This window comes from Meriones unguiculatus, chromosome 1 (assembly GCF_030254825.1).
Source record: "Meriones unguiculatus strain TT.TT164.6M chromosome 1, Bangor_MerUng_6.1, whole genome shotgun sequence".
Lineage (NCBI taxonomy): Eukaryota > Metazoa > Chordata > Mammalia > Rodentia > Muridae > Meriones > Meriones unguiculatus.
In genome coordinates, this window is record NC_083349.1 from 181,864,455 (window position 1) to 181,885,698 (window position 21,244).

The following is a 21,244-nucleotide window of genomic DNA, read 5'->3' on the forward strand; positions in this document are numbered from 1 at the left end:
AGTTTGCAGCCAGCCTGGTCCACAAAGTGAGTTCCAGGACAGCTAAGGCTACACAGAGAAACCCTGTCTCGAAAAACCAACACTTCCTACCCCCACCAGTGACATACTTTTAAAAAACTTTTATTTACATTTCTTATATCTCTTTTTTCCCTACTCCAATCCCTCCCAACACCAGGTGGGAGAGAGAAAGAGTTGGTGGGAGAGGGGGCACAGTTCTCTTAGCTGCTTCCTGCTGGTTAGGGTGGAGTCAGTCAATCCCTGTTTCAGGAGATCTCCAACTTCTTGTCTCAACTGTAACAGCAGCAATCAGAAGCCACAGGGGGAAAGCAGCAGGCTTGTTCTTTCTCGGAGCTTCCCTACGCTCTGGGCTCTGGCATTTATTCCCTCTCTAGGGTACTCATTGGCAGCTGGCGAAGAGTTCCTCTCAGAGCCCACGAGGCAAGTAGTTCGCTGCTGTGGACTATCTGAATCAGTCCCACATCCACACCTGGGATTAAAACAAAAATATGTTTATATCCACAACACCCCCTCACACCCCCACCCCTAAAAAAAAAATGGCTAATGAAACTGAAGGCTAGGCCACAGTGTGCAGACTAGCTACTTGGGAGGCTGGGGCAGAAGGGTAACAAAATCAGGAGCAGCCTGGGCAACTTAGTAAAAGGTCAAAAGTCAAAAGGGGCAGGGGATGTAGAAATGCTGTGGAGTTCTTGCCTACTGCGTGCAAGGCCCTGAGCTCAGTCCCAAGTGCTGGATGAAAGAAAAAGCAGAATTGTGAGGAGTCACAAAACACTTTTAACTCTTCTTAACTTTGTTTTCTTTGCCACACTGACAACTCATCCATGTTATTTTCACTGGGAAGATTTTATACCATTTTCTTGAGAAAGTCAATACAGGTTTGATGAAACTATCAAATTTTCAGTCACAGATATTGGGGATGGGTCCCGTGAATGACACCTGGAATCCTGTTCCAGCAGTGTTCACCAAAAGGTATTTATGTCAATAAAAATAACTGAAATAAATAAACCGGACACTCTTACGCATTTAGCACAGCAACCATTATTAAAATGCTGTGTGGTACGCCTATGATGAGCCCTACATTCATACAGGTGTTCTTCCTTACCCTGGCGCTGAAGCCGCCAGGGCAGGATCTTGTTAGATCGTCCTGTGTCTTCTGGGCTGGAGCGGTGCCGGCTGCAGAGTGTTGCATTCATGCATTGTCACAGGAAAGCAGAACCTGCCGAGATCCAGGCACACTTCCCTCAGCCTGCCAAGGCTTTTTCAGAGCCATCAAACCTATCAGCCCGGCAGTTCCGTTGAGTCTCATTAGTAAGGCTTCCGCTCTTGGCTCCGCCCCCATACGATTCGCGTTGAAGAATTTTGTCCCACGCGCCGAGCTGTTGTCGTCCCGCCCTCGACGCTGCTATGGCGGCAGCTCCGACGCTCTCCAAGGCTGAGTACCTGAAGCGTTACTTGTCTGGGACAGATGCCGGCGTGGGAGGAGGTTCAGAGGCTGGTCGCAAGCGGCGCAAAAAACGGCCGAAGCCGGGAGGCGCCGGCGGCAAGGGGTGAGTGGACCAGTGGGCGTCGCGCTGTTAGGTTGCGCCCTAGGCCGCAAGCTTCCCCTCGCCCCGGCGCGGCTCTGCGAGCGTTGTCGACTCCGTCCTGCCGCTCCACCGCTCCGGCGCCTCAGACCTCATCCTCTGAGGAGCGTCTTCCATGTGTTAAGGCCAGCTGGAACTTAACTCACTTTCCCCCCGCGTTTGTAGCCTTGCGTGGCCTCATGTACAGATTGAAAGTTCTGCCCGAGACTAGTAGAGCTAATTCAGAGCCTCAGCGCTTGCCTATTTTTATTTTTATTTTTTTGGCTCCAAAAGATCAATTTCTGGAGCCTCCAAAGTGCCAGGAACTGATCTGGAATCCAAGACCCATGTCCTGTTACTCTTACCTACTCTAACAGTAGCAACCAACATGAGCACAGTTCACATCATATGCCTGGCCTCTTTCTAAAAACTTTGACCATGTACTTCCACGTTCGAAACAGATGTGCAGACACAAATTTCGGATGCAGTATCCTTTAGTGACTTGTTCGCCAGAATCTAGAAAGGTTGGGATAGGAGAGCCAGCATCACCCACAGAACAAACACGCATTTGTAGACTTTAGAGCAGCAGCCGCAAGTTTGGCAGCTTACTGAAGATACTATTTTGGACACAAGGGCTAAACTCTGGAAGCTAATGCCATTCTTACACCCTGCCTTGGGTCTGCTGCTTGCTAGGAGCTTAGCGGCTTAAAGAGAGTGCTAGAAAGGATGTAGAGCGTGGCTCACTCCCTCTATGGGGACAGCGTCATGACCTAACAGCATTATTCCCATATCTCAACTGAGAAAAGTTTGAGGCCCATTGATCTGTGTCAATTTTCCCTTTGCCCAAATTTATCTTCATTTGGAACTTCAGCATGACATCATTTATAATGTAATCATTGTGATATTACCAGTTAAGATGAGCCTGTATTCAGTTAAGGTGGCTGATGTCCTTGTAAGAAGGGCCTTTGCCATGCAGGGAAAGAAGTTTAAGCTTTGGAACAATACTGATAGAATATGAATCCTAGCTGTGCTACTTTATAGCCTGGGTGGTTTAGGGCAAGAGAATTCATCTCTCTGAGACTCATTTTCTAGTTGTTAAAACAATGTGATCCTGAACACTACTACTTGTCTGAAATGGTTGTTGTGATTAAAGATGTATCAGGTCTCCCGGGCTTTTCAAATACCTTTTTTGCAGCACAATTCATCTGTGTGACACACAATTATTGGATGCCATCATTTTTTAGTAATTGGGGACTGGTTCCTGGAGTCCTCAGGTACTTAACGTCCTGCACAAAATGATACTGTGTTTGCATGTAAACCATTCACACCCTCCTTAAGTCATCCTGAGAGGATGTCGATCATCTCCAGATTACTTAGAAAACACACTACAACTTAGATGGTATGCCAGTAGTTACATTATTTAGGGCATTGTAACCAAAGAAAGTCTGTATCTAATACATTGGTGATTTTCTCCCCTCCCCCCAAGTATTTTTAATCTGTGGGTGGTTGAGTTTGCAGTTGTAGAATCCATGGGTATGGAGGGCTGACTTTCTCCTTTGACGGTTGCATTGAAGAGGCCTTGATGAACAAAAAATGCCTTACTCAGCAGGATGTTTATAATCCCAGCCCAGAGGAGGCATTTGTGAAAACTGATCATGCTAGGAGATGCACAGTGATGGAGTGAATTGACAGCAGCAGTTCAATAGACAAAGACTGAACCATACTTTTGAACTTTAAAACCCAGTAGGGGGCTGATGAGATGGGTCTGCAGTTGACAACAAGCTTGACAACCTGTGTTCAATCCCCCGACCCACATGGCGGACGGAGAGAACTAACTCCTGCAGGTTGTCCTCTGACCTCCATATACATGCTGTAGCACATATATGTACCATCACACACACACAAGAAGTAAATAAAAAGAACAGTAAGTAAATGTGTATTGGCTTGTGTCCCAGAACGAGTTCCTTTCTGAGCCTTTTGTTGTTCCTATCTAGAATGCGTATTGTTGATGATGATGTGGGCTGGTCAGCTATCTCTACCACTAGGCCGGAAAAGGAGGAGGAAGAGGATGGAGATTTGCCTGTGGTATGTATCTTGTGGAGAGTTCTGTCAGGACTTTGAAATGATCCAGGTTTGTCAGCCTTGACTTTCATTGTGGGATAGAGCTGTGGGGAGAAAGCTGAGCAAGGGGAGAGGTGACACTTTAAGAGATGTTTTACACTGTTTCTGTCCATGGTGCTTATACAAATGGTCCCAACTTAATGTTTTGACTGTGCAGTGGTGGGAACATGATACATTTTTGGCAGAAATAGTTTTGGATTTTGATCTTCCAGGCTAGCACTGTTTGTTATGGTAGTCTCACTATGGGCAGTGGAAATCAGTCGTATGATCACGAGGAGAAACAAGCAGTTTTCTGCACATAAGAATGACTGATAGACCTGGTTGTTGATAGACCAGCCATCTACCAAGCACTGCTCATTGAACACAAAGGATAGCATTTAGTCGTCAGAACAGTCCTTTGCACCCTGCTGAGATTTGAGATGCTTTGCAGAAGGCCACACCAAGGCTGTGTGACATAACTAATGATCAGATCTCACTTCATCCTACATTTTTTTAAAGATTTATTTATTATGAACACAATGTTCTATCTGTGTGTGCCCTGCACATCAGATCTCATTGTAGATGGTTGTGAGCCACCATGTGGTTGCTGGGAATTGAACTCAGGACCTCTGGAAGAACAGCCAGTGCTCCTAACCTCTGAGTCATCTCTCCAGCACTCATCCTATGTTTAAGCCATGCATTCAGTGCCCAGAGACAGACCTGGAGGTTTTATGAGGAATGATGGCAACACTGGGGAGCAGAGGTAGTGAGAAGCTATGCCCTGGATTTGAATTGCCCTATAACAATTTGCTAGTCTGTGATGTTGAGCATCATTTAATTTCTCCAAGGCAAAGTTTGCTGGATGGTGGCCTTGGGTCTTTTTTGGAAGGATTATGGTGAGCCTTGAATAAGATAATTGTGAAACAGTGTCTTGCATAGCTGTTCTCTGTAACTACAATTTATTAAACCAGCTACTTTGAAGGTCTTTCATGTGGAAATGGGTCAGTGGTCAGAGTTAGTATGGAGGAAAAGAAGTTATATGAGGGTAGATGTAGGTCCCATAAAATTAAGAATGTTCTAACACTGTTCAAAAATACAGTGGACTGCCTGGCAGTGGTGGCACAAGGCTTTAATCCCAGCACCCAGGAGGCAGAGGCAGGTGGATCTCTGTGAGTTCAAGGCTGGCCTGAGCTACAGAGTGAGTTCTGGGTCATCCAGGGCTACACAGAAAAACGCTGTTTCAAAAAACAAAACAGTGGACTGATTTGAAAGATGAGCTCTCCATCAGTGAGGAATCTATGAGAGATCATTTATCATTGGTTAGGAAGTTTGGATGCTGTCCCTGAACGTTGTATAATTTGGTGTATGGCCAGTAACTTCCTTCTGCTGGATTCAAGACCTATCATTGTGACTACTCACAGGAAAAGTTTTATAAGGGCCAAAATCTTTGATTAGTGATAGTCTAGTTATGAAGGCAGTGTTCTCACTATGTCTGAAATAATACAAATATAAAAGAAATTGAGCTTTTTATTTACAGGTGGCAGTTGTATGCCAGCACGATTACTAAAAGGTTTGTAAAAGATTTTATCTTTGGAGAGAGATTGACTAGTCAGAGAAAGGTCTACAACTAAGTCATCACAGTGACAGATGTTTATGGGATAAGAATAACTGAGAACCACTTCATGTTTCCTTACAGCCACATGGGTCTGTGGGCACGTGGGTGTTAGGATCAGCAACGGTTATGGCTCTGGCCAACTGCTCCTTGGCCGGATTCTGCTTTTCCCTTACTGTAGTGTCCCCACTTCTGCAGGTAGCTGAGTTTGTGGATGAGCGTCCAGAAGAGGTAAAGCAGATGGAGGCCTTCCGCTCCAGTGCCAAATGGAAGCTTCTGGGAGGTGAGTGTCGGCAGCAGGTAAAATACACTTCTCATTTGTAGGGTAGGTCCCTTCTGCTTCCTTGCTTTAGAGGAATGTGTGGTTTGTTTCATTGTGTTACTGATTATGAAAAATATGGTGGGAAAAAGTTGTCAGGACTTGAGAAGAAGGACACAGGAAGTTAGAGGCTGACTTGTCAGCGCATTAGTGACCCAGGCTCTCCACTGTTCCAGAATGAAGCAGCTCTCAGGGGTCAGGGCCCAGAGTTTTGTCTCTTTGTTTTGCAACTATATTTCTCTGTTCTGACTTTTTCACAAACAAGGCTCTCTCTTCCTCTGGTTTTTCTTTTCTTTTCTTTTCTTTTCTTTTCTTTTCTTTTCTTTTCTTTTCTTTTCTTTTCTTTTCTTTTCTTTTCTTTTCTTTTCTTTTCTTTTCTTTTCTTTTCTTTTCTTTTTTCTTTTTTTAAACAAGTTCTCACTATATATAGTCCAGGCCACTGTTCTTGGGTCTTACTTCTTGAGAACTATTTAATTATCAAATATTCCTGGTGCTTGCTCATTTCTCTACAGAGGTGATGAAAGAATTGTTTCCTAAGCGGGATTTTTCTTTCTGTATTATGCTGTGTGCCATTAGGCCAACTACTGTGCAGCTCCGATGGAAAAGAATGTGCTACAGGAATGCCAGTGCACTGTATATTAGTGACCATTTCCTCAGTTAATTTTAGTATACTACCTTGTCACTTATCTTCATAAATAAAAACTTTATTCTCATGAGTACTTTATTGGAATTCATTTCAGTCTTACTTATTATTTCGCACCTTATCCTGTGGTTGTTTTCCTGTCTTTTGCATTAGTTGTGTGTGAGAGAGGGGGTAGGTGTGCACTAATAATTTATCTAGAGAGTCTGTTTCCCTCTCTGAGGTATAAGAAGTCTCTCAAATGCACATTCACACAAACAGCCCTTTTTCTTTTGCCTCATTCATATTACTCTGTTTCAATTTCTTACTAGAAATATCCACCCTGCCTGTTTCTTTCTTTTTATACATGGGATTTATTGGCCTTATGGGTTAGATATACTGTGCATTTCTTCGTTGGCATCAGTCCAGTCAGATAGGCTGTTCCCTATAGTGAAAGAGTTGACCTGGCATGAATTATCTGCTTAATAAGAATTCATCAGATCCATCAGATCCCACCCAGCTTTTATTTTTATTTGGGCTATAGAGCTCTGATGGTAAGAAACAGAGAAAAAGAAGCGGAATCTAGAAGTGCCCCAGTTGCCAGAACATTTTATCTGCTCTGCCTCTGAAAGTCTGGGCTCTCAAACAGCATGCTTCCCCTCAGTGCCATGTTTTCATAGATTGCCCATGGACTTTGGAGTCATAGAAGTTTGGCTTTAGATGTTTACTTCACCACATATTGGCAGTATAACTTTGGCAAACTGCTTAATCTTTATGTCAGTGACTTCATATATAAAGTGGGATTAGTGATATTTACATCCTAGAATTGTGAGAATTAAGTAATATGTATTGTTAATTTTTCTTTCCTTTCTTTTTTCCTGTTGACTTCTCCCTTGAGGAGTATCGTGAAATGAATTAAATATTAAATACATTTCATTTTGATGTTTACAGGTTTAGTCACTGCCCTTTGAAAGAATAAACCTGTAAATGATCTAGGCTGCATAGCAACAGGAACCAATGGGCCTGTTCTACAGATGGGGGGATCACTGAGAAATGAATTGGATTGCGAGTGAAACAACTGGGATGGAGGCCTGTCTCCTTTCCTTAGTAGCCGTGACCTTAGGGGAGAAATCACCTCGTCTCCCAGAACCTTTGTTTTCATGTCTGTTAAATAAAATCACCTGTCCTGCTTCCTATGGGGTGTATTATGAAAAAGTGTGCTTAAAATGCTTTGCACACTGGGGTCTTGGGAGGCAAATAAGTGGAGTTATTCTTAGGTTGTCTATGAATGCTGGCTTGCTGCCCCTCAGCACAAGAGCCGGTAGACTTTAAGTAGCTCAGAGATATGTGCTTCTAGGGTATGTTTTTAAGTTGAGTGAGATGTGATCAGAGAACATTGTGGGAATCTAACTGCTTTTGTGTTTAGGCCCCAGTGAAGATGAACATTTTCATCATGATGACCAAGATCCATCTCCTCCCAGGAGAGTTCGTCATGACACCCCGGATCCATCTCCTCCCAGGAGAGTTCGTCATGACACCCCGGATCCATCTCCTCCCAGGAGAGTTCGTCATGACACCCCGGATCCATCTCCTCCCAGGAGAGTTCGTCATGACACCCCGGATCCATCTCCTCCCAGGAGAGTTCGTCATGACACCCCGGATCCAGCTCCTCCCAGGAGAGTTCGTCATGACACCCCGGATCCAGCTCCTCCCAGGAGGGTTCGTCATGACACCCCGGATCCATCTCCTCCCAGGAGGGTTCGTCATGACACCCCGGATCCAGCTCCTCCAAGAAGGGCCCGTCATGACACCCCGGATCCAGCTCCTCCCAGGAGGGTTCGTCATGACACCCCGGATCCATCTCCTCCCAGGAGGGTTCGTCATGACACCCTGGATCCAGCTCCTCCAAGAAGGGCCCGTCATGACACCCCGGATCCATCTCCCCCAAGGAGGGTCCAACATGAGTCAGATGCTTCTCTCCGAAGAAAGTCTCATCGTAATTCTTCAGGTCTGTCTTCTAGGAGAGGCCATCATGGTTCCTCAGATACCTCTACCTCGAGAAGGGCCCATAACCACTCTCTTGACACAGCCCAGCATAGGAGCACTCTTGAAACTTCAGATGCACAGCATCTCAGGAAGGCCCGTCATGACTCCCCTGATTTGGAACTGCCCAGAGCCAAAAGTAGTAAAGCTGCAGAAACACTTTCTAGCAAGACTGTGTCCCAGAGGGGCCTGGGACTCTCTCACTCATCACTCTCCAGGAACAGCAAGTATGAGCGTGACTCTGACCTTTCTCCTCCACGGAAACGGCAAGCAAAAGCCCATAGTGGAGCTAAGAAGCAGCTTGATTCTAAAGGTGAGCATAAGGCTGTGTGCAAGAGTAACTTCATCCTGTGAACATGAGAATGAGTTTCTTCTTTTGAAAAATGAGAGGCTAGGCTTAGGAGAGTTGAAAATAAAAGGGTCAGGAGGAAAGTTTTTATGTCCTTTTGCTTAGCTTTCCTACCCATAAAAAGGCACAGATGGGGCATGTGAGATGGCTCAGTGAGTAAAGCGTTTTTTGCATCAGGGCAGTGAAAGGAGAAAACCAATTTCTGAACATTGCACTCTGGACTCTACATGTGCATGCCTGCACTCACATACAGTAATAATAAATAAAAGTATATTTATGTACAGAAAGGTAAAGATACAGAAGTGTCACAAAATTGTGTCATTCATACCATCATTGTTAGTATTGTAGTCAGTGTCCTTGGGTGGCTTTTGGCATGCGTGTTGGGTGTAGTTGAGACTGTGCAGAGCACTCCTGCAGCGTGTTAATCTTGCTTGTCCCCTCCACTTACCAGTTTTCTCCAGGTTTGCTCTTAGAGATTTGATAGTCATCCCATCTGTACACTGTTGGCACAGCTGTGGCTTGTTTCTTACCTTAGCTTTCCTGGGGATTTAATTGATAGGTTCCCAGAAAGCTGAGCAGTCACTTACTAGGCCAGCGTGTGTGACTGTTGTCACACGTGGTACTCACCGTATGGCTGCTTTTCAGGAGGTGCATGGTGGCACTGTCATCTAGAACAGGTCTGTGCAGGAAAGTTTTTACTTCCGTTTGTTCTAGCTACTCTTTACTCTTTTAATTTTAAATGAAATTCCGTTGTTATTCTTGAGTCTTGATGGGACATAAGTGTCTACTTGAGGTCTTCCTGACTGCCACACTGGAGAGGGCCGACTCCTACTTCTGCCAATTCTGGACAGGTTGGCAGTGGGAGACCACAGCATAGACTAGTGTCTGAGATCTCACAAAGTTTTGCAAAGTTACCAGACGTTGGTTTTCTTCTTCGTGTCACCTGGGCCTGTGTTTTGATTAGTCATGTTTTTTTCATAGGATGGCGAGTAGACACTGTATCCCAGCTTGTTAAGTTCTTTTAATCATTCTTCCAAGGAGATTAATTTATCCTTCCTTCCTCTTCCCTGTGCTGAAGACCCAAAACCAGGGTCTGACGTACTTTGTAGGCACTTTACTACTGAACCATCCCCATTCATTCATTCTTTAATCCCTAGGTTCTCTTAGCCATGGGAGGTTTCATAGGAACTCTTTACCTAGGAAACATCATAGTTATACTTTGACTGTTCTTTTCCACATAGGTAGAAAAAAAGCCTCTGATTCAGATCTTTCCCCTCCACGGCAAAAAAAAAATTCAAGGCACCAGAACTCCGATTCAGATCTGTCACCACCACGGAATAGACCGAGACGCCAGAGCTTTGACTCTGACCTCTCTCCACCCCGGAGAAGACAGAGGACCAAATCTTCCGATTCTGATCTCTCTCCACCTCGAAGGAGTCCCCGTCCCAGGAAGAAGGTAGGGTTCCAGGAGTTGTCTTTATCAGAGTGACTCCTTCTAGCTTTATAGATACCACAGAGGTTGCAGTCAAGAGTGAGGATGCAGCATAGTAAATCTGAGTTAGAAGCACTTCTGGAACTTTCTCTGAAGGTGACACTGACTCATCTGAGCTGGGCTCTAGCAGAGGCTTAGGGACCCAGAGTGTTGAAGGTTTGAAGGTTGTGCAAATACTGAACCAAAATGGAGCTCAAAATGGTGTGCGTTTTGGACTGTTGTGGATTTCTAGTTTTGGATCAGGAGTGCTCGGTGTGTACCAGACTTCCCAGGAGGCCCCTGCCTTTCACAGCCTTGTAACACCACCAGTCTCACCCTAATATCTCCAGAAAGCCTCCCTTGTCTTTTTTTTTTGTCGTTTTGGGAATACTCCAAGGCTGGCTTTGAACTTCTGACCTGCCTGCCTCCTCCCACCTATTAATACGCAGGTGGGTACCACCTGTTTCTTAATAATAAATTGAGGCTTACAGCTTGCAGTGTGCAGCAAGGAACGCAGAACCTCCTGAAACCAGCCATAGCTGTAAATCTTACTTCTTAGTATCTGTGAGGCTGTATAAGAAACCCACTTCTCCAAACCTCACCTTTTTTTTTTTTTAAATGTGTATAAATGAGTTCAAGGTCAGCCCGTACTGTATGGGACACTGTCATAGATTGTCATGAGATTAGATGTCGCCCTGCCCCATGTTGTCAGCCCTTGTGGTCAGTAAAGAGAATGTAAAACTAGGGTTTTGGTTTGGTTATTGCTGCCTCTCAGGGACATGTGCAGCTGGCTGCCTCCTGGTTCATGGTATTGGTATTGCCTCTTCTTGTGCCCAGGCTGCACATGTGTATTCCTCTTCTCTTGAACAGGCTGCACACATGTATTCTGGAGCGAAAACTGGGTTGGTCACTGATGTTCAGCGAGAGCACCAGGAATTCAAGAAACATGACCAAGACACGGCAGCCCTTGGAGGTACAAATGAGCATAGAGGACCCACTTTCAGCTCATGTAGCTCTCTCTCTCTTTTCTGTTTTTAGGTGTGGCCTGTTGTATTTGCTAGCTGCAACTTTTTTAAAAAACTAATTTATTTATTTTATGTATATGAATGTTCTACCTTCATATATACCTTAATGCCAGAAGAGAACATCAGATCCCATTATAGATGGTTGTGAGCCACCATGTGGTTGCTGGGGACTGAACTCAGGACCTCTGAAAGAGGAGCCAGTGCTCTTAACTGCTGAGCCATCTCTACAGCCCACTAGCTGAAACTTTTGTCATTGCTTCTATGTCTCTGCTGTGCTTTTGTGTAGCACATTATCCTCAGTAGTCCAAGTTCTTTCCTTTCTGATCTGCATATGCTGGTAGGAGCCACGCTAGTCTGTCTGCAGAGTGTTTACCAGAAGATCCCCAGCAGTTGGCTTTGAGTGCTGGAATATTATTTCTGATTGTGATGCCTGGTGTTTATTGTTAAAATGTGATTTCCTTTTATAGCTCAGTTTGAATTTGCTGAAACTGTGTTTCGAGACAAGTCTGGTCGTAAGAGAAATTTGAAGCTGGAGCGATTGGAACAGAGGAGAAAAGCAGAGAAGGACTCAGAGCGAGATGAGCTATATGCCCAGTGGGGGAAAGGGTAAGGGTACCCTGAGCACAAAGCCAGACTGAAGGATCAGAGCCAGCCATTGCCTTGCTCTTCTGGGAGCTGATAAGGGGTGAGCCTCAGGTGAGGAGTCTCCTGAGAGATAGTGGGTTCATGCCACCAGTTGGGATTCTGGGGCTGTTAATCTGATTGGTTATCCTCAGCTGCTACAAAGAGGGAGTTCTCCAGGGCTGCATCGTGAGTACCAAGTGTAGGAGGGAATTCTCAACCAGGTTCTTTTTTGCCCAGGCTTGCCCAGAGCCGGCAGCAGCAACAGAATGTAGAGGACGCAATGAAGGAGATGCAGAAGCCTCTGGCCCGCTATATTGATGATGAAGATCTGGATAAGATGCTGAGAGAACAAGAAAGAGAGGGGGATCCAATGGCCAACTTCATTAAGAAGAATAAGGCTAAGGAGAACAAGAATAAGAAAGGTGAGGTTGAAGAGAGTTGTCAGCATAGCTTCCCACAGAGAAGGCTGCCCACACGCCCATAGCACCTTTGTGTTTAGAAGATAGTGTCAAAACATAGGAACTCTCATGAAGAATTTTCTCTCACTGCTTTCCAGCTCTGTATTAAATCATGTCAGTAGCTAATTTCTTTTTCTCATTCCTGTCTTTAGTGAGGCCTCGCTACAATGGTCCTGCTCCTCCTCCCAATAGATTCAATATCTGGCCTGGATATCGCTGGGATGGAGTGGACAGGTAGGTCTATTTCCTGTATTTTTGTTTTCTCTGCTGCCCGACCTTAACCTTTTTTGTCATTCTTTTCCTTTTGGGTTTTTATTTTTGAGACAGGGTCTCAATAGGCTGACCTCCAACTCGTGCACTACCTCCTAAGTACTGGGAATACAGACATGAGAACCACAGTTGGCTTTGTCCACTCTCTTAGATCCCTCTGCTGTTGTAGGAAATAAAAATGAGTGTTGGGCTATATAATGTTAATTATCAGCCCCAAGATTACCACGGCGATATTATCTAACCTGCCATCACAAATAGTAAGACACAGACCTCTGTTAGATTTTATAATTGCCTTATTTACCTTGGGCTGGGCAGATATTCCTACTTACGCTGTCTAAATAACTTCACCATCTGCTTTAATCATTCTCATCTGATCTACCTTTCATACATAATCCCCTGGTACTTGCTTGTATTCTTCATCTGGATCTTTTCATGCCATTATTGGAGTCCTTCCTTTTAGCCCACGTGGTTTATTTCTCCACGCTAACCCATCATGACATCCTGTGTCCTTCTTCCTCCTCTCTTCTTGTCCATCTGTCTCCCTTGACTCTCCTGAACCTGAAGCCCGGGAAACCTTAGCCATGCCCTGCCCAGGTATAGGCTGCTTAATCAACCAATCAGATAGTCTTAGACAGGTTTACCAAACAAGGATAGGTATAAGCAGATCTTGAGGGCCAGTAATACACGGCAAACAACCTCAGCACTCTGCACTTGTTTTCGCTCTCCTGCAGTCACAAGGAAATAGTATGCTTTGTGTGCTTCAGGTCCTGTGGTGCAAGTTTCTAAGGTCTGGAATATTTCTCCTGTTTCCTCTCTGTATACTTTGAAAAGATCAGGACTAGTAACTCAAGTGGAGCCGAGAGGACACACTTTGTTTCAAACGTTGGTCATGTGCAGTATTTTCAAAGGGTTGGAGGGTGGACAAGGTTGTAGTCTGGAGCCTTCTCTGTGTTCTCTTTATGTTGTGCCTGAACATTAGTTCTCTTCATTATCCTAGGAGGAAGTCCCAGGTCATGTCGCAGTCCTGCCGCCTCATCTGGTTACTTACTAGTGTCTCACTTGTGTACTCGAGCCTCCTGACTGTCAGCATAGCTTCTGCCTAGTGTCAGTCGCAGGTCCCATCTCCCCTTCCCACATGGAACACTAGGATCTAGTATGATGATTTTCAAAGTTTTACTCTCAGGACCATTTTATACTCTGTCTAGTGAGATGGCTCTGTGGGTAAAGGTGCTTGCTGCCAAGCTTAAAGGTGTGAGTTCAAGTCTTGGTACCTTTGTGGTAGAAGAGAACTGTCTCTTGAAAATTGTTCTCGCCACACTGTCATTTTGTGTGTGTACCTGTATAAACAATGTAATTTAGAAGAAATTATTGAGGACCCCAAGAAGCTTTTGTTTATGTGGATTAGGTATTAGGATTAGGTGGTCACTATATTAAAAATTAAAAAGATTTTTAAAACATTTATTTACTGTATAGAATAACAAAGCCATTATATGCTAATATAATTAGTATTTTTAATGAAAAATGATTATTTTCCAAGCCAAAAAGAATTGATTTAACTTTTCAAAGTATCATTAATGTCTGCCCTAAGAGTAGACAGCTAGGTTCTGAATTTGTCTATTGTGAAGTGCTTAGCTGACGTGTAGGAGGAAAATATAGCCTGCCATGTCACTACCAAAAAAGCGTGTGTTACGAAGAACAAAAGCTGGCTCCTTTGAGGCTGTTATGTGGATCTGAAGCCATGTAAAGAACTTTTGATATTTTTGCACTAAAATTTATAATCTGTGGGGGGATTTTTTTTTTTTCTTTGAGACAGGATCTCTGTGTAATCCTGGTCCTATAGAACAAGCAGGCTTGACCTCATAGACATAGATCAACCTTCTAAGATTGAGGATTAAAGGCATGTGCCACCTGCTTGCATAATTCATGGGCTTTCCCCCCCCTCTTTAATTTTGTTTTTATGAATGGGTATATTGCCTACAATGTTCATCTGTGCAGGAAGTAGCTTGGCAGCCAGAAGAGGGCATCAGGTCTCCATTGGAGTTACAGTTAAGAAACCCAGGTCCTGTGGAAGAGAAGCCAGTGCTTTTAGCCCCGGAGCCATCTCTGTAGCCAGGGTGTTTTTTATACTCTGCATCTTTTACCCATGCATGGTATTACAGTCATATATTGGCCATTTGTAACATGTAGGTTTGCTGAGCTTTACAGACCTTCCAGATGTTGACATGTTTTTATTATACACCATCAGAAAATTAGTTGGGAGGTATATTGAGAAAGTTCTTTGAAATACATGATGGATTTTATTTAGAATATTTTCATATTCCTTTGATTCTACTTGTCACTGTTACACTTGATATATATTCAGCGATCACTTGGGGTGATGATGCATTATGAATATGTTAGGCTAATGTGGCTTTAGAGTTCACACAATCCGTGTCCCGATATCTTAGTTGTTTTCTGTCAGTTGTATTTTGTTTCAGCTGATTTAAGTTCAGAATTCCCATTTGATGACTTGCATGTCTGTGATGAGTTTTCTCATCTGCTCAACCATTTAGACAGTTTTCTCTTTTTTGGAAACTATAAATGGTTTAAAAAGTCCTGTCTGCCAATGGCAACACTCTATTCATCACAGAATTGGTTTCTGTTGATAACCTGTTCCTCCCTTCCTCCCATCTCTTTTTGAGACAGGGTTTCATTCTGTAGGCCAGTCTGGTTTAGAACTGGCTATGTAGCCCAGGCTGATCTTGAACTCAGATTTTCTTGCTACAACCTCCCAAATGTTAAATTTATATGTGGGTGACACCATAACTGGCTAACCTTTTTTTTTTTTTTTTCTTTTTTGAGTATGTGTTATTTTCTTGTTGGTTTATTGTTAGATCTTTTATTTGTGAGTTTCACACTGTAGAGACTGGATGCTGCTGCATTTCTCTGTTGATTTTTGTCTGTGGAGTTTTACTCTACATTGAACCCCTGTCTCCCCTGCAGGGCAGCAGCTAACACCTCAGTTCAGGGCTTGCCTCTGGGTGCTGCGCTCTGACAGGGCTTGTCCTCTGCACAAGCATACTGATTCACCAGAGCTTGGTGTGACGTTTGCTGTAGATAACCGGGGTTTATGTGCTTTGCAGTGTCTCTCCCAGGATTTTGTCTTAATTTTGTAGTTGCTTTTCCCACTGCCACTAACACCTCAAGCCAGTCAGCTTGTGGTCTTGCCTGTGCAGGTCTACTTTAACTGTGTGGACTGAGAGGTTGTCCTCCTGTCAGACTTTTTCCTGCCTTTTCGCCTCACTCATGCCTTCAACCACTACTTATTTTGTCCAGGTTTTATAATTGCTGTTTGTGGGTCAGAATCCACTTCCCACCTTATGCTGACCTAAGGCACTGTCTTCAGTCCCTCAGGTTGTTTGTGGAATCTGACTACAGTTCTTCCTGAGGTAGAGAGACACAAAAGGGGTGTGATTACAGGCTAGCTGGCTGCTGTCTTGCTGTTCACACTGCAATATCTTTGAAGGAGGGTTTTTCTGACTCTCACTTGCTGCATAGCCACAGGTGGATCTTGTATAGCCATGCCTGTGCATGTTGCCACAGAGTGCCTGCTGTGATCTTTGTTTCTTCGCTTTATTTGGACCCCAGACTTAGAACTCTGTCTGACCTAGTTGTTGTAAGTGGTTATTAATATTTACTATTGGTTTATCTTCTAGTAAAGCTTGTTGTTAATCTTAAACAGCTGTATAACCAAATCACCACACAGAGACTGGGTTTTTAGTTAAACCTACAACACAATGCTGGGCAATATTTACTCCCTTCTAAGCCTCCAAGCCCTCAGTTTCCTAACATTTAGATTTCCCACATTATACTTGCTTTTTTATGAAATCTTAGGTCTGGTTCATGCTCCACATCCTCCAAGATCTCTCCTCCAGCTCTGCTCTCGTCACTCTCCTTTTGCCCCTTCTCTTCCTTCTCCTCTCTTGCCTTTTGGCTCCTCCCCTCTTTCCTGTCCTCTTCCCTGCTCAACATTGTATCTAGTTGCTTTATTTTTGTCCTGTTTACACAAGGGTTGAGACAGGATGCTTAGAATGAGTATCACAATGCAATATCCAGATTGAAACCAGAGAGTTGGGAGTGGGGTGGGGGAGAAATCAGTATTTGAATGAACAAGGGTAAGGTGTATACATTAAAAAAAACAAACATTATACCAACATTTCCCCCTTTAAGTCCAGTAAAAGGCTCCTTTTCTTTCAATACAATAATAATTATGAAATTATGAAAACTGTTAGGTAAAATCTACATGTGCAGTGTCCAGTCCATGTGTATTTAGCACATGGAGAAGGTATCTTAGAAGAAAGTATCTGATTATCCTATCTATCTTGACAAGTTTAAAGTTCTATACCTAAATTAACTTTTATCCTTATTGGTATTACCTATATGAAAAGATTTCTTAACTTCTAAACAACTTAAGCTTAAATGTGGTACTGTAACTATTTGGTCTTCAACCCCATCAGAGACTTGAGAAGGGATAAAATTAGTTATGAGAGTAAATAGGAAGTGCATGTTAGCAGCTTCCAAAAAATAAAAATTGACAGAGACAGTTTGCTGCTGAACGGTCACCCATAACTATAACGTTGGAGCATCATCCTCAGCCTTCTGGCTCAGAATATTTTGACAGACATATACGTGAAGCAGGAACTATTTAGGACTTGCTTACCCTGTCTTGGCAGAGTTCGGTAGTCGACTTGTTCTGCATTTAAGCTTACCCATTTTAGGCAGAACTTGTCTGTTGTGAAGCGAGGGTATTTTCTTTACCTGTGTGGCTTGTTTGCCACATTTGAAGCCATCTCCATATGGAGGTTCTTCGATGCTCATTATCTTCTTTCAGGTAGGTGGGGTACTGCCAGGAAATGATTTGTCTCATTGTCAAAGAATCTTCAAAATAATAAGAAAATTTTAAATGCCCTATTCTGTAGGTCTCTGAGGTTTTTGAAGACTACCTATCTTTATGTAATCGATTTGTATACAAAATCGTGTCTACATGTTAAACCTAGGATGTATACTCCTGTGATAAATTAGACTATTGTCTGACATGACTATGAGTTGAATAACTAATAATTAACTTGCATACCTAATATCCTAACCACCTTTTAATAGTAGTTTAAAAGTATTGGAAGTAACCTTGACTTTCTATCAATATAGTAAAGCTTATACCAATGTATTAAAAATACTTATTTTTGCATCAATATGCAAAATCCTATACCAGAGTTAAAATTAACCTTATTTGGGAATAACAAATAAAACCTTAAGTTGAGTAGATTCAATAATTTACCCTTTTTTCTATTTCTATAAAATATCCCTGTATATTCCTTGTTTCACTTTGAATAAGACCATTAATAATAAACATCTCCCAATGACAATAAAATTTCGTAGCCATAGCAAACAGCCAAAAACATACCCAACCCCCTTTAAGGAAAATTGGACGCCGTTCTCATAGATTTCTTCTAGCTGACATTTTGGACATGTAGAAATCCTGTAGGGGTCCCAAATAAAAAATGGTTAATTAAGCAAGCAAAAACATTTGTGGTCCAGTAACATTTGAATGTTGAGAAATTTTAGGCTTAATAAAAGTCCTTTTTGGAACAGTCTAAAATGCTGGACCAGTTAAAATTAGTAGCTTTCTTCAAAGTTCTTTTGGGAGCAGGCTTTGATAAGAAACAGCAGTTGAAGTTGAGGCAGGTACAAGCAGAATGCTGGAACATGCAAGATGCTGGAACAGATGTGTCAATGTCTCAGCATCCTGAAGAATGATTCTGTTAGGTTTGATCCAGCAACTCTGGTGTCCAGTTCTTTTGTTCTGCAGATATATAATTTCTCACAAGCATTATAGAGTTCTAAAATTATAAATGTATGAGATGTGCAGGATGAAACTAAACTATAAGCCAATTTAATCTATATCAATTAAAAGGTTAGCATAATGCATTTTGAGGATATTATAGCTAAGGATTTATTGGCCAAGTATTGTTGAAGTTCTAGCTAGAGACATTTTTTTTTTTTTATCTCAGTTAGAGTTGTTCCCGTGTAAAGGGATCAGAACTTAGGACATCATTTTAAAAATTCACCCAGGAAAGATGGGCTGACAAGTGCATGTCAAAGAGACAGCTCTTGAGACGTGCAGTAAGAGAGCCAGCACAGCGACCCCTGCAGCAGGTGACACAGCAGTGATGAAGGCAGTTATACCAAGTAGGGACAGCCACAGGGGCCATGTGAGAGAGAAAATCAGTAGTCACAGCCAAAGGAGGGGGGTCAGTGTACCTCACCAGTTAGTACCTGAGAGCAGATAAGTGAGGATGCCACCTCGAAGGCGAGTGTGCCCTCCATGTGTGAGCTGTGATTGAGACACCTAAAGTGTACATAGGCAGAAGGCTGAGGCATCTCTCTACCCCCCAACCCCACATATTTGTAACGTAGTTTTGCTTTTTTTTTTTTTTTTTTTTTTTTAGATTTATCCATTATTTATACAGCACACCAGAAGAGGGCACCAGATCTCACTATAGATGGTTGTGAGCCACTGTGTGGTTGCTGGGAATTGAACTCAGGACCTTTAGGAAGGAATAGCCAGTGTTCTTAACCTCTAAGCCATTTCTCTAGCCCCTAGTTTTTCCTTTTTTAAAGATTTGTTTTATTTTAAAAATTTTTAAATGATTTATTTATTTTTATTTTATGTACTTTGGTGTTCTGCCTGCTTAAATGTGTATGTGAGGGTGTCAGATCCCTTGGAAAGGAGTTAGTTAGTTAGTTGTGAGCTGCCATGTGGGTGCAGGGAATTGAACCCGGGTCCCTGGAAGAGCAGCCAGTACTCTTAACTGCTGAGCCATCTCTACAGCCTCTCTCTCTTTCTCTCTTTTTTTCTCCTTTCTTCTTTTTAAATTTAACCTTTGTTTTTATGGGTATTTTGCCTGCATGTCTGAACCACCTGCAAGGCAGAAGCAGCTTTGGATTCCCTGGGACTAGAGTTACAGAGGGTTGTAAGCTGACATACGGGTCTCTTGAAGAACTCCAGTGTCTTAACTGCTGAGCAATCTCTTCAGCCCCAATATAGTGTGTGTGTGTATGTGTCTGTCTGTCTCTGTGTATGTGTACCTGTGTGTCAGTGTCTGCAGTCTAGAAGAGAGTGTTGGATCCCCTGGAGCTGGAGTTACAGATGGTTCTGAGCACCTGGTGGTATTGAGGGTCAAATTTTGGTTTTGCAAGAGCAGCAAATGCCCTTAACATCTGAGCCATTTCTTCAGCCTTGGTTGTTGCTTCTTAGTTATCATTTAAATGTCTTCTGTACCATTTGTCTGAGTTTATCAGAACAGATGCTGTATCACTCCTTTTCTTGCCCTGACTTTCATAGCACCTAAAGAGAACTCCAGTGAGAACTCAGTACATGTTTAGCAATGGTTAAATTACGGAGCCATGGATGTCGGCCATGTGAGTTGTGCTTCATCTTTGTACTGTGTATTGGGCTCGTAGTAGGCATGTGTTTGGCAGGGCTCTGGCTCTACCACTGAGTCACATCTCTTACTTTCATGAATTTGTCCAGGCTGGCCTTGAACTAACTCTAGCCCGTGCAGACCTAGAATTTGTGATTCTCCATTCTCAGTCTTTGCAGTATCTGGGAGTACAGGCCCAGCTATATCCAGCATTTGTAGAGAATAATGAAGGTTTGAAATAGTTGTCCAAGAGTGTGATAGTTGTCTAATAGGACTGAACAGGGACTACTGAGGATAATTTGTGTGTTTTGTTGCTTTGATTTTATAGCATATGGTTTAAATGTTTTCGTTTGAATAACTTTACTTTCTATTTTTGTTTTTTGGGCTTTTTTGAGACATGATTTCTCTGTGTAGCCCTGACAGTCTTGGAACTCTGTAGACCAGGTTGGCCTTGAAATCAGAGCTCTGCCTGCCCCTGCCTCCTGAGTGCTGGGATTACAGGTGTGCATCAGCACCGCTCAGCCCCTTTCCACTTTTAAAATAAACTTTCAGAGTTTTGGCTGACTAGAACTTTTCTTTTGATTGCAGATCTAATGGCTTTGAACAGAAGCGCTTTGCCAGGCTCGCCAGCAAGAAAGCTGTGGAGGAGCTTGCCTATAAGTGGAGTGTGGAGGACATGTAACTCCTCCAAGGCTCTGTGCTGCTGTGGTGGTGGTGGTGGTGGTGGTAGCACGGAACAACCGGACATCCAGATCTAATGGACTCTTGCTAATGGACACAGACCAGCAACTTGCTGTCAGCCTGACCTTTGGACTAGGCACCTAACCTTGACTGTGCCCTTGCTGTCTGGCCGGCTTTGGCAGGACACAGTGACTTCTTTATCCCAGGGTTTGTTCTTGGCCAGTGTTCTCCTTTTTCTTCTTAAAAATAAACACATTTTATTTTTTGGTAATCATTTCCTAGCTGGGTATTCTGCTTGGGAAAGAATTTCAGCTAATATTGAACTTCTGGGGGTCTTGGGAGTAATGAGTTATTGGAGTTTTCATTAATTTAGCCAGCTGTGTGAGTAAAATAATTCTTCTGTGCAAATCAGAATTTAGTGGTACACCGGCTTTAGGAATATTGGAACATGGTGTGTGATAAGGTGGTGTTACATGTTAGTGGGGAGGTGGCTGCTGAGGCTCAGAAAATTAGATTATATGGACAAAAATGAAGTGGAATCCCTTATATCAACTAAAGCAGTTGAGGACCCAAATGAAGTGTAGTACAGTCAAGCAAGAGCATGGCTCATATGGGGCCCCTGGGCTTTGACCC

General features: G+C 43.1%; 1 protein-coding gene across 2 annotated transcripts; it reads left to right on the top strand.

Moving 5' to 3' along the window:
• Positions 1-1,377: 1,377 nt before the first annotated feature.
• Positions 1,378-20,882, top strand: Bud13 (BUD13 homolog). 2 transcript variants are annotated; one of them, XM_060373132.1, is made up of 10 exons: positions 1,380-1,565; positions 3,575-3,665; positions 5,491-5,575; positions 7,657-8,586; positions 9,864-10,078; positions 10,964-11,066; positions 11,586-11,724; positions 11,980-12,164; positions 12,353-12,434; positions 20,519-20,882. In XM_060373132.1, the coding sequence occupies exons 1-10, from the start codon at positions 1,423-1,425 to the stop codon at positions 20,610-20,612; spliced, it is 2,067 nt and encodes a 688-aa protein (XP_060229115.1). In that variant the 5' UTR covers positions 1,380-1,422; the 3' UTR covers positions 20,613-20,882. The 2 variants fall into 2 exon arrangements, 1 of the variants encoding a protein (XP_060229115.1); XR_009587857.1 differs by lacking the exons at positions 12,353-12,434; positions 20,519-20,882 and having other exon boundaries at positions 1,378-1,565; positions 11,586-11,814; positions 11,980-12,108.
• Positions 20,883-21,244: the final 362 nt, after the last annotated feature.

Coding starts and splice junctions, on each gene's coding strand:
- Bud13 (XM_060373132.1), top strand. CDS start 1,423: ATGGCGGCAGCTCCGACGCTCTCCAAGGCTGAGTACCTGAAGCGTTAC. Junction 8,587..9,863: donor GAAGCAGCTTGATTCTAAAG/GTGAGCATAAGG, acceptor TTTTCCACATAG/GTAGAAAAAAAGCCTCTGAT. Junction 12,165..12,352: donor GGAGAACAAGAATAAGAAAG/GTGAGGTTGAAG, acceptor TCCTGTCTTTAG/TGAGGCCTCGCTACAATGGT.